Source organism: Scyliorhinus canicula, chromosome 7 (assembly GCF_902713615.1).
Source record: "Scyliorhinus canicula chromosome 7, sScyCan1.1, whole genome shotgun sequence".
Classification (NCBI taxonomy): Eukaryota; Metazoa; Chordata; class Chondrichthyes; order Carcharhiniformes; family Scyliorhinidae; genus Scyliorhinus; species Scyliorhinus canicula.
This window is the reverse complement of record NC_052152.1, coordinates 128,596,542-128,610,203: the sequence shown is the minus strand read 5'-3', so window position 1 is coordinate 128,610,203 and position 13,662 is coordinate 128,596,542. Positions and strand designations below refer to the sequence as shown.

At 50.6% G+C, this 13,662-nt stretch overlaps 1 protein-coding gene across 1 annotated transcript in view; it reads right to left on the bottom strand.

Moving 5' to 3' along the window:
* Positions 1 to 9,394: 9,394 nt before the first annotated feature.
* tfap2c (transcription factor AP-2 gamma (activating enhancer binding protein 2 gamma)) overlaps positions 9,395 to 13,662 on the bottom strand; it is a 95,535-nt gene continuing 91,267 nt past the window's right edge. Inside the window, exon 7 of the mRNA XM_038802917.1 lies at positions 9,395 to 12,802. Within this exon, the coding sequence (XP_038658845.1) occupies positions 12,511 to 12,802 (292 nt within the window). The 3' untranslated portion in view covers positions 9,395 to 12,510. The remainder of the gene's footprint in view (positions 12,803 to 13,662) is intronic.

The following is a 13,662-nucleotide window of genomic DNA, read 5'->3' as shown; positions in this document are numbered from 1 at the left end:
GTGGTAAAGCGAAAAGTGCAGAGGATACTGGAAGTCTGCAGAGGGATTTGGATAGGTTAAGTGAATGGGCTCGGGTCTGGCAGATGGAATACAATGTTGACAAATGTGAGGTTATCCATTTTGGTAGGAATAACAGCAAACGGGATTATTATTTAAACGATAAAATATTAAAGCATGCCGCTGTTCAGAGAGACTTGGGTGTGCTAGTGCATGAGTCACAGAAGGTTGGTTTACAAGTGCAACAGGTGATTAAGAAGGCAAATGGAATTTTGTCCTTCATTGCTAGAGGGATGGAGTTTAAGACTAGGGAGGGTATGTTGCAATTGTATAAGGTGTTAGTGCGGCCACACCTGGAGTATTGTGTTCAGTTTTGGTCTCCTTACTTAAGAAAGGACGTACTGGGGCTTCCGGTTGCGGCTATGACTAGCTAAGTCGCACATTTGGAAGCTCCTGCGGCAAAGGTGTTTTCGGGCCAATTGGAGGGCCCCAACGGTGCTGAAAAGACGAATCCCGGTGGGGGAAGGTCCCCTGAGGAGAACTAGACCGATTTTATGGTCGGTACTCGGAGTGGAGCGGCAAGAAAAGTGGCAGCAGCTCCCCAAAAAAAGCGGGGGAAGAAAATCAAAATGGCGGCCGGCGGCGTACCGGAGGAATGGAGGAAATGGGCGGAGGAGCAGCAGGCCGCTCTCCTCCGTTTTTTCACGGAGCTGAAAGTGGAGCTCTTTGAGTCCATGAACGCGACGACCACCAGGTTGGTGGGAGCCCAGGCGACCCAAGAGGCGTCGATCAGGGAGCTGCAGCAGGAGATGACCGCGAGGGAGGAGGAGGCCACGGTCCTCGGGGCAAAGGTGGAGGTGCACGAGGCACTCCACCTGAAGTGGCAGAGCCGTTTCGAGGAGCTGGACACTCGGATGAGGAGGAAAAATTTGAGGATCCTGGGCCTAGAAGAAGGCCTGGAGGGGTCGGATCTCCCGAGATATGTTGCGGAGATGCTGAGCTCCCTGATGGGGGAAGGGGCCGGTCCTGCGCCCCTGGAGCTGGAAGAGGCATACCGGGTCATGGCCAGGAGGCCTAGGGCAAACGAGCCCCCGAGGGCGGTGCTGGTGCGGTTCCAGCGGCTATGTGATCGGGAGAAAGTCCTGAGGTGGGCAAAAAGGGAGAAAAGCAGTAAGTGGCAGAACTCGACGGTAAGGGTGTACCAGGACTGGAGTGCGGAGGTGGCAAAGCGGCGGGCCCGGTTCAACCGGACGAAGGCGGTGCTACACGCGAAGAGGATCAAATTTGGAATGCTGCAGCCGGCGCGCTTGTGGGTCACCTACAAGGACCAGCATCATTATTTTGAGTCCCCAGAGGAGGCCTGGACCTTTGTACAAGAAGAAAAGCTGGACATGAACTAAAACCTGGGAGCACCGGCGGTCGTAGCCGCCTGGGTACTCTTGATTGAGCAAGTGGCCCTTATCTTTTCAGGCCAGGTCGGAGCTGGGTAACAGTTTCTTGGATTGTTTGGCTTTTTTTGAACGTTTGACTTTTTGAATATCTTGAAGGTTTCGAGTTGTTTGGTGTTTCTGTATATTTGAACTGTTGAAATTTCTATTGCGGGTCGTTTTCTTCTTATGGTGTGTTTCTTCCCGTTTCCAACTTCCCTTAGTCATTTACCCTTTTTACCCCTTTTTCTTCGGGTGTTGGGTCCTTTTTTTTGTTTTTTCTTCCTTCTCTGGTTATGGTTATCTGTGGTTATTTATACTGTTTGATGGAGGGTGATGGTTAAGCACATTGTTAGTTGATAGCTATTTAATTATTTTGTTATTTAAGTATGTAGTTAAGTACTTATGTATTTATTTGCCATTGGGTATTTATATTGTTAAGTTGGGAAGACGGGACGGGGGGGAGTGGGTTGATCATGCGGGTTTATCTCTGGGGTTTTAAGGGGATCCTTCACGGGCGTGGATGGGGATGGGGGGGAGTGGAAGATGGCGGGGCGGGGTGTGGCCGGGCGAAAGCGCGGGCTTTCCTCTGTTTTTCCCGCGCGCGGGATGGAGGAGAGAGGAGGGGGGAGGGGAGAAGAGTGGGGCGTGGCCAGTAATGGCGGCCTTTCCCGCGCTGGAGCGGGTTCAGAGTGGAATGGCGGGGGGGGGAGGCCCCTCCCCCCCCTCGAACCGGGAGGAGTCGGAGTGTGGCAGGAGCAGCCGGGTCAGCGGAGATCAGCTGACTCTCGGGAGTACGATGTTGGGCACATTGCGGCTAGGAGGGGTCCTAGCCGGGGGGGGGGGGGGGGGGGGGGGGGGGGGGAGGGGGGGGGGAGGGAGGGTTAGGGGGAGATACCGGGTTGCTGCTGGAAAGACCAGGGACGAGAAGGGGAGAGCTGGGGGGGGGGGGGGGGGGGGGGCATCGCTATGGGAAACGGGTCAGAAAGGGAGGGATGACCCGGGGCGAGCAAGGGACAGAACATGGCTAATCGACAGGGAGCAGGGACGGGTTGCCCAGCGATCCGATTGATTACGTGGAATGTAAGGGGGCTGAATGGGCCGGTTAAAAGATCAAGGGTCTTCTCGCACCTGAAGGGACTGAAGGCTGATGTAGCGATGTTGCAGGAGACTCACTTGAGGGTAGCAGATCAGGTCCGCCTGAGAAGGGGGTGGGTGGGACAGGTGTTCCACTCAGGCTTGGATGTCAAGAACCGGGGGGTGGCGATTCTGGTGGGAAAGAGGGTGTCGTTCGTGGCGGCAGAAGTGGTGGCAGACAAGGAGGGCAGGTATGTGATGGTGAGGGGTAGGTTGCAGGGAGAGAATGTGGTGCTGGTGAATGTGTATGCCCCGAATTGGGACGACGCGGGCTTTATGAGGCGCCTGCTGGGCCTCATCCCGGGACTGGAGGCAGGGGACCTGATCATGGGAGGGGACTTTAATACGGTGTTGGACCCTGGGCTGGATAGATCGAGTTCCAGGACGAATAGGAGGCCGGCAGCGGCAGAGGTGTTAAGGGGGTTTATGGAGCAGATGGGAGGGGTAGACCCATGGAGATTTGGTAGGCCTAGGGTGAGGGAGTATTCTTTTTTCTCCCACGTCCACAGAGTGTACTCCAGGATAGACTTTTTCGTATTGAACAGGGGGCTGATACCGAGAGTGCAGGACACGGAGTACTCGGCCATTGCGATATCGGACCATGCACCACATTGGGTGGACGTGGAATTGGGGGAGGCGCGGGATCAGCGCCCGTTGTGGCGCCTGGATGTGGGGCTGTTGGCGGACGAAGAGGTGTGCAGAAGGGTTAGAACGGGCATTGAGAACTATCTGGGTACGAACGACACGGGTGAGGTGCAGGTGGGGACGGTCTGGGAGGCCCTGAAAGCAGTGATTAGAGGAGAGCTGATCTCCATAAGGGCACACAGAGAGAGGAAGGAGAGGCAGGAAAGGGAGAGGCTGGTGGGGGAGCTCCTAGAAGTAGATAGGAAATATGCGGCGGCACCAGAGGAGGGGCTATTGAGGGAGCGGCGCAGTTTACAGGCCAGGTTCGACCTACTGACCACTAGGAAGGCGGAGACGCAGTGGAGAAGGGCGCAGGGTGCGGCGTATGAGTACGGGGAAAAGGCGAGCAGGATGCTGGCACACCAGCTTCGTAAGCGAGATGCAGCCAGAGAGATTGGGGGAGTGAGAGAGAGGGGTGGGGACGTAGTGCAGAAGGGGCAAGAGGTGAATAGGGTCTTCAGGGACTTCTACAGGGAATTGTATAGGTCTGAACCGCCGAAGAGGAGAGGGGGAATGGAGAACTTTCTCGACAAATTGAGGTTCCCAAAGGTACAGGAGGAGCTGGTAGAAGGGTTGGGGGCGCCGATAGAGCTGCAGGAGCTAATTAAAGGGATAGGCCAGATGCAGGCGGGGAAGGCGCAGGGGCCGGATGGGTTCCCGGTGGAGTTTTACAGGAAATTTGTGGACTTGGTGGGCCCAGTGCTGGTGAGAGCCTTTAATGAGGCGCGCGAGGGGGGGGTTCTGCCCCCAACAATGTCGCAGGCCCTGATCTCCTTGATTTTGAAGCGGGACAAGGACCCGGTCCAGTGCGGGTCCTACAGGCCTATCTCCCTCTTAAATGTAGATGCCAAGCTGTTAGCAAAGGTCCTGGCAACCAGGATAGAGGATTGTGTGCCAGGGGTAATCCATGAAGACCAGACGGGGTTCGTGAAGGGACGCCAACTTAACACAAATGTCCGGAGGTTGTTAAACGTGATCATGATGCCGGCAGTGGAGGGGGAGGCGGAGATAGTGGTAGCGCTAGACGCGGAGAAGGCATTCGATAGGGTGGAGTGGGAATACTTGTGGGAGACGTTGGAAAGGTTTGGGTTTGGGTTTGGGGAGGGATTTATCAAGTGGGTAAAGCTGCTCTATTCGGCCCCGATGGCGAGTGTGGTAACAAACGGGAGGAGGTCAGAATATTTTGGGCTCCATCGAGGTACTAGGCAGGGATGTCCCCTATCCCCCTTACTCTTTGCATTAGCGATTGAACCGTTAGCAATGGCACTGAGGGGTTCAGGGGGGTGGAGGGGACTGACAAGGGGAGGGGAGGAGCATCGGGTCTCGCTCTATGCGGATGACCTGTTGCTGTATGTGGCAGACCCGGAGGGGGGAATGCCGGAGGTTATGGAAATACTAGCGGAGTTCGGGGACTTTTCGGGATATAAATTAAATCTGGGGAAAAGTGAGGTCTTTGTAATACACTCGGGAGACCAGGGGGAGGGAATTGGGAGGCTCCCCTTCAAAAGAGCAGTAAAAAGTTTCAGGTACTTGGGGGTGCAGGTGGCAAAGAACTGGGGGACCCTCCACAAGCTGAACTTTTCTAGGCTGGTGGAACAGATGGAGGAGGAGTTTAAGAGGTGGGACATGGTGCCGCTGTCGCTGGCAGGGAGGGTGCAGTCAGTTAAAATGACGGTCCTCCCGAGGTTCTTGTTTTTGTTCCAGTGTCTGCCCATCTTCCTCCCTAGGGCCTTTTTCAAGAAGGTAACGAGTAGTATCATGGGGTACGTGTGGGCACATGGCACCCCTAGAGTTAGAAGGGTCTTTTTGGAGCGGAGTAGGGATAGTGGAGGGCTGGCGTTACCCAACCTTTCAGGATATTACTGGGCGGCAAATGCATCGATGGTACGAAAGTGGATGATGGAAGGGGAGGGGGCAGCTTGGAAGCGTATGGAGAGGGCGTCCTGTGGCAACATAAGCTTAGGGGCACTGGTAACGGCACCATGGCCGCTCCCTCCCACGAGGTATACCACGAGCCCGGTGGTGGCGGCCACCCTCAAGATCTGGGGGCAGTGGAGGCGACACAGGGGGGAAGTGGGGGGTTTGATAAGGGCACCACTAAGAGGGAACCACAGATTTGCACCGGGAAATACAGGAGGGGGATTTCTGAGCTGGCAGAGGGTGGGCATTAGGCAACTGAAGGACTTGTTTATAGAGGGGAGGTTTGCGAGCTTGGGAGAGCTGGAGGAGAAATTCGGGCTCCCCCCGGGGAACATGTTCAGGTACCTCCAAGTGAAGGCATTTGCCAGACGACAGGTAGAGGGGTTTCCCGTGCTTCCCGACAGGGGGGCGAGTGATAGGGTGCTATCAGGGGTCTGGGTCGGGGAAGGGAAGATCTCGGACATTTATAAGATTATGCAGGAGGTGGAGGAGGTACCAGTAGTGGAGTTGAAAGACAAGTGGGAGGTAGAGCTGGGGGAACAGATAGAGGATGGGACATGGGCGGACGCCCTAGAGAGGGTCAACTCGTCGTCGTCATGTGCGAGACTGAGTCTCATTCAACTGCATAGAGCCCACATGACGGGGACAAGGATGAGTCGGTTTTTCGGGGGTGAAGACAGGTGTGTCAGATGTTCGGGAAGCCCTGTGAATCATGCACACATGTTTTGGGCATGTCCGGCACTGGAGGAGTTCTGGAAGGGGGTGGCAGGGACGGTGTCGAGAGTGGTGGGGTCCAGGGTCAAGCCAGGATGGGGACTTGCGATCTTCGGGGTTGGGGTGGAGCCGGGGGTACAGGAGGCGAGGGAGGCTGGAATATTAGCCTTTGCGTCCTTGGTGGCTCGGAGGAGGATCTTGATTCAGTGGAGGGACGCAAGGCCTCCAAGTGTTAACACCTGGTTAAACGACATGGCAAACTTCATCCAATTGGAAAGAATCAAATTCGCCCTGAGAGGGTCGGTGCAGGGGTTTTTCAGGCGATGGCAACCCTTCCTGGACCTCTTAGATCAGAGATAGAAACTGAGGTCGTGACAGCAGCAACCCGGGAGGGGAGGGGAGGGCGGGAGGGAGGGGGGGGGGGGGGAGGGTGTGGGGGGAGGGGAGGGGGGGGGGGAGGGGGGATAACAACGAAGGAAACACGGTATCGGTGGTGTCACGGGCAAGGCCTGCCCGAGGACACTGCCAGAAACGACAAGGTGGTCTGGCGGCCGGTTCGTAGGCGGGGGGGGGGAGGCGGGGGGGGTGCGCGGGTAGGGGGTGGGGGGGATTCTTGTTAAGTAGGGGGGTTTGACTTTGTTTTGATATAATTCAAATGTAGGGGGGGTTAAAATGTTTGTACTCTGAAAAATTTCTTCAATAAAAAGTATTTAAAAAAAAAAGAGAAAGGACGTACTGGCGCTGGAGGGTGTGCAGAGGAGGTTCACTAGGTTAATCCCAGAGCTGAAGGGATTGGATTATGAGGAGAGGTTGAGTAGACTGGCACTGTACTCGTTGGAATTTAGAAGGATGAGGGGGGATCTTATAGAAACATTTAAAATTATGAAGGGAATAGATAGGATAGATGCGGGCAGGTTGTTTCCACTGGTGGGTGACAGCAGAACTAGGGGGCATAGCCTCAAAATAAGGGGAAGTAGATTTAGGACTGAGTTTAGGAGGAACTTCTTCACCCAAAGGGTTGTGAATCTATGGAATTCCTTGCCCAGTGAAGCAGTTGAGGCTCCTTCATTACATGTTTTTAAGGTAAAGATAGATAGTTTTTTGAAGAATAAAGGGATTAAGGGTTATGGTGTTCGGGCCGGAAAGTGGAGCTGAGTCCACAAAAGATCAGCCATGATCTAATTGAATGGCGGAGCAGGCTCGAGGGGCCAGATGGCCTACTCCTGCTCCTAGTTCTTATGTTCTTATGTTCTTATTTCAATGGGCTGGATTCTCCGATTCCCCCAGCCGCGTGTTTCTCGGCTGCGCACCGTTCTCTGACGGTGGGAGTCTCTATTCCCACCGCTTGTCAATAGGATTTCCCAATGAAGACACCCCAAGCTGCCAGGAAACCTGGGGTGGGATGGCACTGCCGGCGGAAAAAGAGAATCCCAACAACTGAAGAATTCCGGCCACTATTTAAGGACTGTGATTAGATCCTCCCTCAATCTCCTATACTCAAGGGAACACAAGCTAGGTTTTTATGCAACCAGTCTTCATAATTTAACATTAATATCTCCACTTCCGAAAACAGAATAGTCAGGATTCGGACAGGTTTAAACTTGGAAGGGGAAATTTGTGGTGGTATCAAGAAATTCTTCTGAAAAAAGACTGAGAAACAATTGGATTGGACATGCAGATGTAAAATTGGAGGAACATTGTCTGGAAGCATTTTAGAAACACTGGGTCCACCATATTGTCTTGGTCAGTGGGTCAAGCTGGGCTCAACAGCATCCCCTCATCAGCAGCTCTCATGTGAAGCTAGAAAGGTGACGACAGCAGGCTCCTCATGCACACAAAGAGGAATTCACCTGAGGAAGGAGCAGTGCTCCGAAAGCTCGTGTTTGAAACAAACCTATTGGACTTTAACCTGGTGTTGGAAGACTTCTTACCATGCACAAAGACATGGCCAATTGTATTCTCATTAAGCTAGGCAAAGTGGGTGTGACATTTTTACCCCCCCCCCCCCACCGGCCCTCATCACCCAACGGAAAGTGGGCAGTCCACCATGAATATTCACCATTCCCGCACTACTGAGCAGACAGCAAGGAGACCCAGGGCCAAAGAGCCTCAAACAGGTACATTTGCTAACGTTTCCTATGGAGCAATTTCAAGCTTGAGCCTGTTGCTGAAAATCACTCCCATTTCCCAAAGGTAAGGCCTCCTAGAGACCTAGAGCGCTATCCTCCGGCCACGCTGCGCTGGAAAAGCAGCTCGCCATGGCATAGTGTGACTGGTGAAAGCCGGGAGACCCCATTCCCGGATCTACCCACTCACAATGTTGCAAGGGGAATCCTGCCTATAATGGGCGGGATCACTTTTTAACAAATCTGCATATTAGAGCAAGGTAGTAAGCCGTACTCCATTTTTCCCCCCCTATTTTTAATATTTAGAGTACCCAATTATTTTTTTTCCAATTAAGGGGCAATTTAATGTGACCAATCTACCTAACCTGCACATCTTTTGGGTTGTGGGGGTGAAACCCACACAGACACGGGGAGTATGTGAAAACACAACGCAGTGACCCGGGGACAGGACCGAACCTCAGCACCGTAGGCAACAGTGCGAACAACTGCGCCACCGTGTCACCTTAAGCCTTACTCTAATGTGCAGATTCCCAAGGTACCTGAGGCTTTGGGAATTAATCCCTTTGCCTTGGGCACCTCGGGCGAGCGCCATTTGGTACTGGTCCCCACAAACAAGGATCAGACGGAACACCATTCGTGGGCGTCTCCAAGGGAATCAGAGGCTCTCAGCTGCATGCTCTTTGGGCAGGGTGGTGCCTTGGCACTTCTGGTGCCACCTGGGTGCACGCCTGGCACTGCCAAGGTGCTCAAGTGGCACTGCCAGCTGGCTGCCAAGGTGCCAAGTTCGCACATCCAAGCTGACATTTTTTGCGCACGTGTGATCGGGCTGGGATTGGCTGGTGTGGATGTGGGAGGGGGGACCCTCCTCCCATGTTGTGCTCCCGTGTTATGTTTAGGTTGGTTTGGGGTGAGGCCGGGGATTCTTTCAGGGGCCTAGGAGATCGGGAGGCCGTTTTTATCTCTCACTGCAATGGGGAGATCTGGCGAGCGGAGTTCCCCGTTGAACTCAGCCATGTGTTCCCCATTGAGGCCCCATTGAATAGCCATGTGCTTCTCGGCACTGTGTCTGCCGGGAAACACGTGGCTGAACACGCTCGCTCAGGGACTTTATTCCCTTTTAGAAAGATTGCGCCTAATGTTAGCCAGAGGCTTCTGGGCCGGACAATTTTCTGGGCAGGAATCCCATATTTAAATAAGCCTGGGATTCAGTCCTGGAGCAGCAGCTGAGTTTGTACCTCGCCTCACTACCCTAATTCAACACAGGCCCACTGATCCAACCTGCGCCCCCAAGTCCTGTATAGCTGATATACCCAATTCTTAAATCAAACAAATTCCCACCTTCACTTTATTGGACAAACCAGACACCAGACAGCATGAACAAACAGTATATTAAATTCAGAATAACTTTTTTTATTTTTCTCAATTGGCATTATATTACAGGACAGAAAGACACTGAATCCACATCTTTTCAGGAACTGTACCTAAACATCCATTGGCTTAAAATTCACAGACGGAAGAGATTTAAAAAAGAAAATTCTCTCGCTTCATTTACAGAAAGAAAGTACCATATAACTCGCACCAAGAATAATTATTGCTTTTTCCAGAGAGTTAGGTGAGTGTTAAGGAAAAACACAGCGTTCAACTCACTGCCAGGCACTCTGCACCTCCAACATATTTAAATACCCTGTTTTACGTTTCTCATCATTATAACTGTGCAGGAATGAATAAGGAATTATATCCCAGCTTACCCATTAACAGGAAAATACATCTCCAGAAAAATAAGAAAACAGGAAGACTAAACCCTATTTACAAGAAGTAAACACATTTATCAAAAAGGATTTAAAGTTGCACCATATTTACATTACCCATTAAATTACACATAAATAAATATGTACATTCAGAACACTGGTTCCCTTATTACCCTATTTACCCTGTGGAGGAAACTGTCCGCCATTTGGAGAAGAACAGGCAAGTTGCTGGCTGTCTGGTGACCACTCACACCCGGCTTTTCAAGTAGATTTGGAATTGACCAAAAACCGGTCTCTGGTCCTTAACAGGTCAACCGGCGGGGTCAAGGTCAGAGGGGAAAGGTGGAGTTGGTTCGTGTGGCCTTTCAGTGTAAATGTTGCAGGTCAGTCGATGTCATGTTCAGTGCTGGTTTGACAACAGCTGGCCTGTGACCCCCTCCCCCATGTCATGATCGCGGGAGTTCCCTTGTCCTATAGACTTGAAATGATCAGCGTGGACTCCAATTGGCCAGTCTTAAGAAGAAAGAAGAAAAGTGGGATCACCCTGTCCCTGAAATTGGATCAAAGAAGACTCTATGTTCATCTGACATTCCTCTGCAAGCAGTTGTCCCCCCCAGAGGTATTAATCCTTTTAAAACAAACTGCCAGCTTTTCCACTACAATAACTGAGAGGAATTTCAGACAAACCTGCTCAGCATTAATCCAGTGCCTCTTCCTGATTGCGTACCTCTGTGAATCTCGGCCCACAGACACAAGGAGCAGCAGAGGGGAATAGGTGAGGGGACAATGCCCCCAGGCTGTGTACTAGGGCCATCACCGAATCACACTTCCTCCTCTGTCTTGGTGCTTTTAATTCTTTAGATTAATAGTTTAATTTTTAAGATTTAAGCAACATGTTAAGCAGAGGACACACAATGAAAATCTCTAAAAACACTTTATAAAATGGAAAGAAAGCCCAGAAACTCCTGTTGCCATTCGTAGACAGGCATATATTTAATAAATATGTGTGTATAACATCCCTCAGTTGACTATTTTAACCAGCCATCGACCAGTTTGTTTTAACAGGGCTTGTCCACCACTATTTTCTTCAGTAATTTCTAGGCTCAGATATGTTGATTTTTTTCTATAATTTCCATGCCTGCCCTCACTTGTGGAATACATGTAAATGAAGAAGATTAAGCCCAATAAAGCAGCAGCAGCCAGTGATGTGGGGTTGTCACTCTGATACCCTGACACCTTATCCTGCCTGCAGACTTGAGCATTTCACACAGCGGGCCCAAACAGTTTTAAAATCAAAAAGAGCTTCATTTAACTTTTGCAAAGGCATTCTACGGAGTTTAGCTTCAAATGGGGCTTCTCCTCAGCTAGCCAAAAATGTCTTGAAAACGGGATGGAACTGCAGCAAATGAACACATTGTTTGTATAGGAACTCACTTGGAATCCCAGTTTAATAACAACGCAAGTCTGAAATGCACTCAAGAGCTGGCAGAACCTCATCATATCCAAACTCCAACTCCCGTGCAGTTACATTGTGAAAAAAATAATATGTTTTGAGTCCCTGAATAAAGCACAGCAGCAAGTTCTCCACAGGGTTTGTTCGAGCTCAGTGACCTTTTGCATTATATAGTGACTAGCGAAGATTGGAACACTCCTTTTGTACCTGCATGGGTCAGAGATTCAATGGACACTTTCACCAGGTTGATCCTGGCTCCTGTTAAAAATATAAGACGGACCTGGATCTATCTGCACCACCTACTTCTGAGTTCACAGATGATCGCTATGTCATTCAAGGTTAATCATTGGTAATCGAGAGTATGAAACATTTCGCCTCATTTCCATCGTGTTTTTTTTCTGCCCAAGCTTCCGTCTCACTAAAGTATTGCTAGGTAACATCTATAGTGCATTGACATTGAAAATCCTGATCCAGTCTGAGATGGTGACCCTGCAACAAAGTATAAGTGTCAGTGTACTGGTTTCCAAACTCCCCCAGAGTCAATGATGGTTGATACCCATTGTTAGGCCTTGGGATAATTTGCATTCTTTCAACCTGTAGCCCCTTGGTGAACTAGTATTTCCATCTTGCTTGAGCCCTTAGTCATGTTGGCTAGCTGTGGGATCTTTGGGAGCTACTTCTCTTATTATTTACTGAGACACAGCAACGGTGTGCTATTGCATTCCAGCTATCCCAGCATGCAAAGTGAACTGAAAGGGCTCAGTTTATATCAAAGGACCTGAAGTTCACAAAGCTATTACTCCTGTGGTTTTATTTCTTCTCTTCCTTTGATAAAGTGCTCTGGCCCCTCTCACCAACTCAGGATGGCAATTTTGAAACCAGGAGCTCACTAAATGTTGGCACATACCCCGGTGCCATGTGTTGGAGCCTTTCTTGGATTGGGGAATGGGTTTGTGGTCTTTGGGAACTGGTGAAATGCGATACTCTCAATACCATCGACACTGCAAAGGAGGCCAGGCTGTTTCAACACCTCTCACACTGGAAAATGTGAGCCCAGGGTCTGATTGGAAACCTACTGACAGAACATTTAGACTTTGTGGGAGCTTCTTGTGTTTGATATTTGGTATATGAATGAAACGGTTAGCCATGGAGTAGTGCAGATTAGCAGTCTTGCATTTCACGATGCACAGGAGGTATGAGCTAGCACCTTCCCGCCAGGTGCCATTTTGTTTTTCTGTTGTCGTTGGGTGTTGACCATGTTCAGGTTGTCCCAGGTGCAAAGGGGAGGGGTAAAGTCCAACAGCTCATTTCCTGTGTTTCTCATCTTTGTCCATTGTTTTATTGGGGTGGTCCTGTGGGCTCTGACCGCTGCCGGTGGTCATGTACATTTTGTCCAGGGCCTTCACCGCTTCATTCAGGTAGTTCTGCAGTGAGGTCATGGCGGCACAGATGGCTGGGCTCCCAAAGCCATGCGTGATGAGGCTGAAATGGGTCAGGCAGCCCTGGATGCCAGGTTCCAGGATTGGGCCAGGGCGGGTGTTTCCCAAGGGAGACCGGTCCTGGGCCAGCATGTCAGTGAACTCCTTGAAAATTTGTCTGGAAAGAGAACAGAAAAAGGTGTTTAATCTTCCAAGGTCAGGCAGAACAGGGGAAGACATTGTCATATGAAATGAAATGAAAATAAAAATCGCTTATTGTCACGAGTAGGCTTCAAATGAAGTTACTGTAAAAAGCCCCTAGTCACCACATTCCGGCCCCTGTTCGGGGAGGCTGGTATGGGAATTGAACCGTGGTGCTGACCTGCCTTGGTCTGCTTTCAAAGCCAGCGATTTAGCCCAGTGAGCTAAACAGCCCCTTTTATTAGTATTTCATATTAGTAATGGACTGGTAATCCAGAGGCTTGGGCTAATAGATCCAAATCCCTCCACGGCAGCTGGTGGAATTGAAACTCAATGAATAAATCTGGAACCTAAAGTTAGTCCCAATACTGGTAACTGTGAAACCATCATGGATTGTTGTAAAAAAAAACATCTGGTTCACTAATTTCCTTTAGGAAGGAAATCTGTCACCTGGTCTGGCCTACATATGACCCCAGATCCATAGCAATATGGTTGGCTCTGAAATGCTGTCAGGGATGGTCAATAAATGTGTGTCCAGCTGGCAGTGCCCACAGCCCATGAACAAATTTTTTAAATCTTCCAACTCGCTGACAAACTACCCTTGATGCCACCTTTTTTCTTCCCTTCTAACCAGTTTTCAGTCCAATCCCCGCACCCTGCCCCCCTCACCCCAACCCTGATTTTACAATCAGTTGATTTTCTTGAACAGGCAATTGCGTGTTATTTTGTCAAACAGTTTCTGAAAGTCCATGTACACTACATCCACCGCATCAATCATCTTCTTAAAAAATTCCAACAATAAGCTAGAGCCAGGCTTCTTACACTGGAGGATTGAAG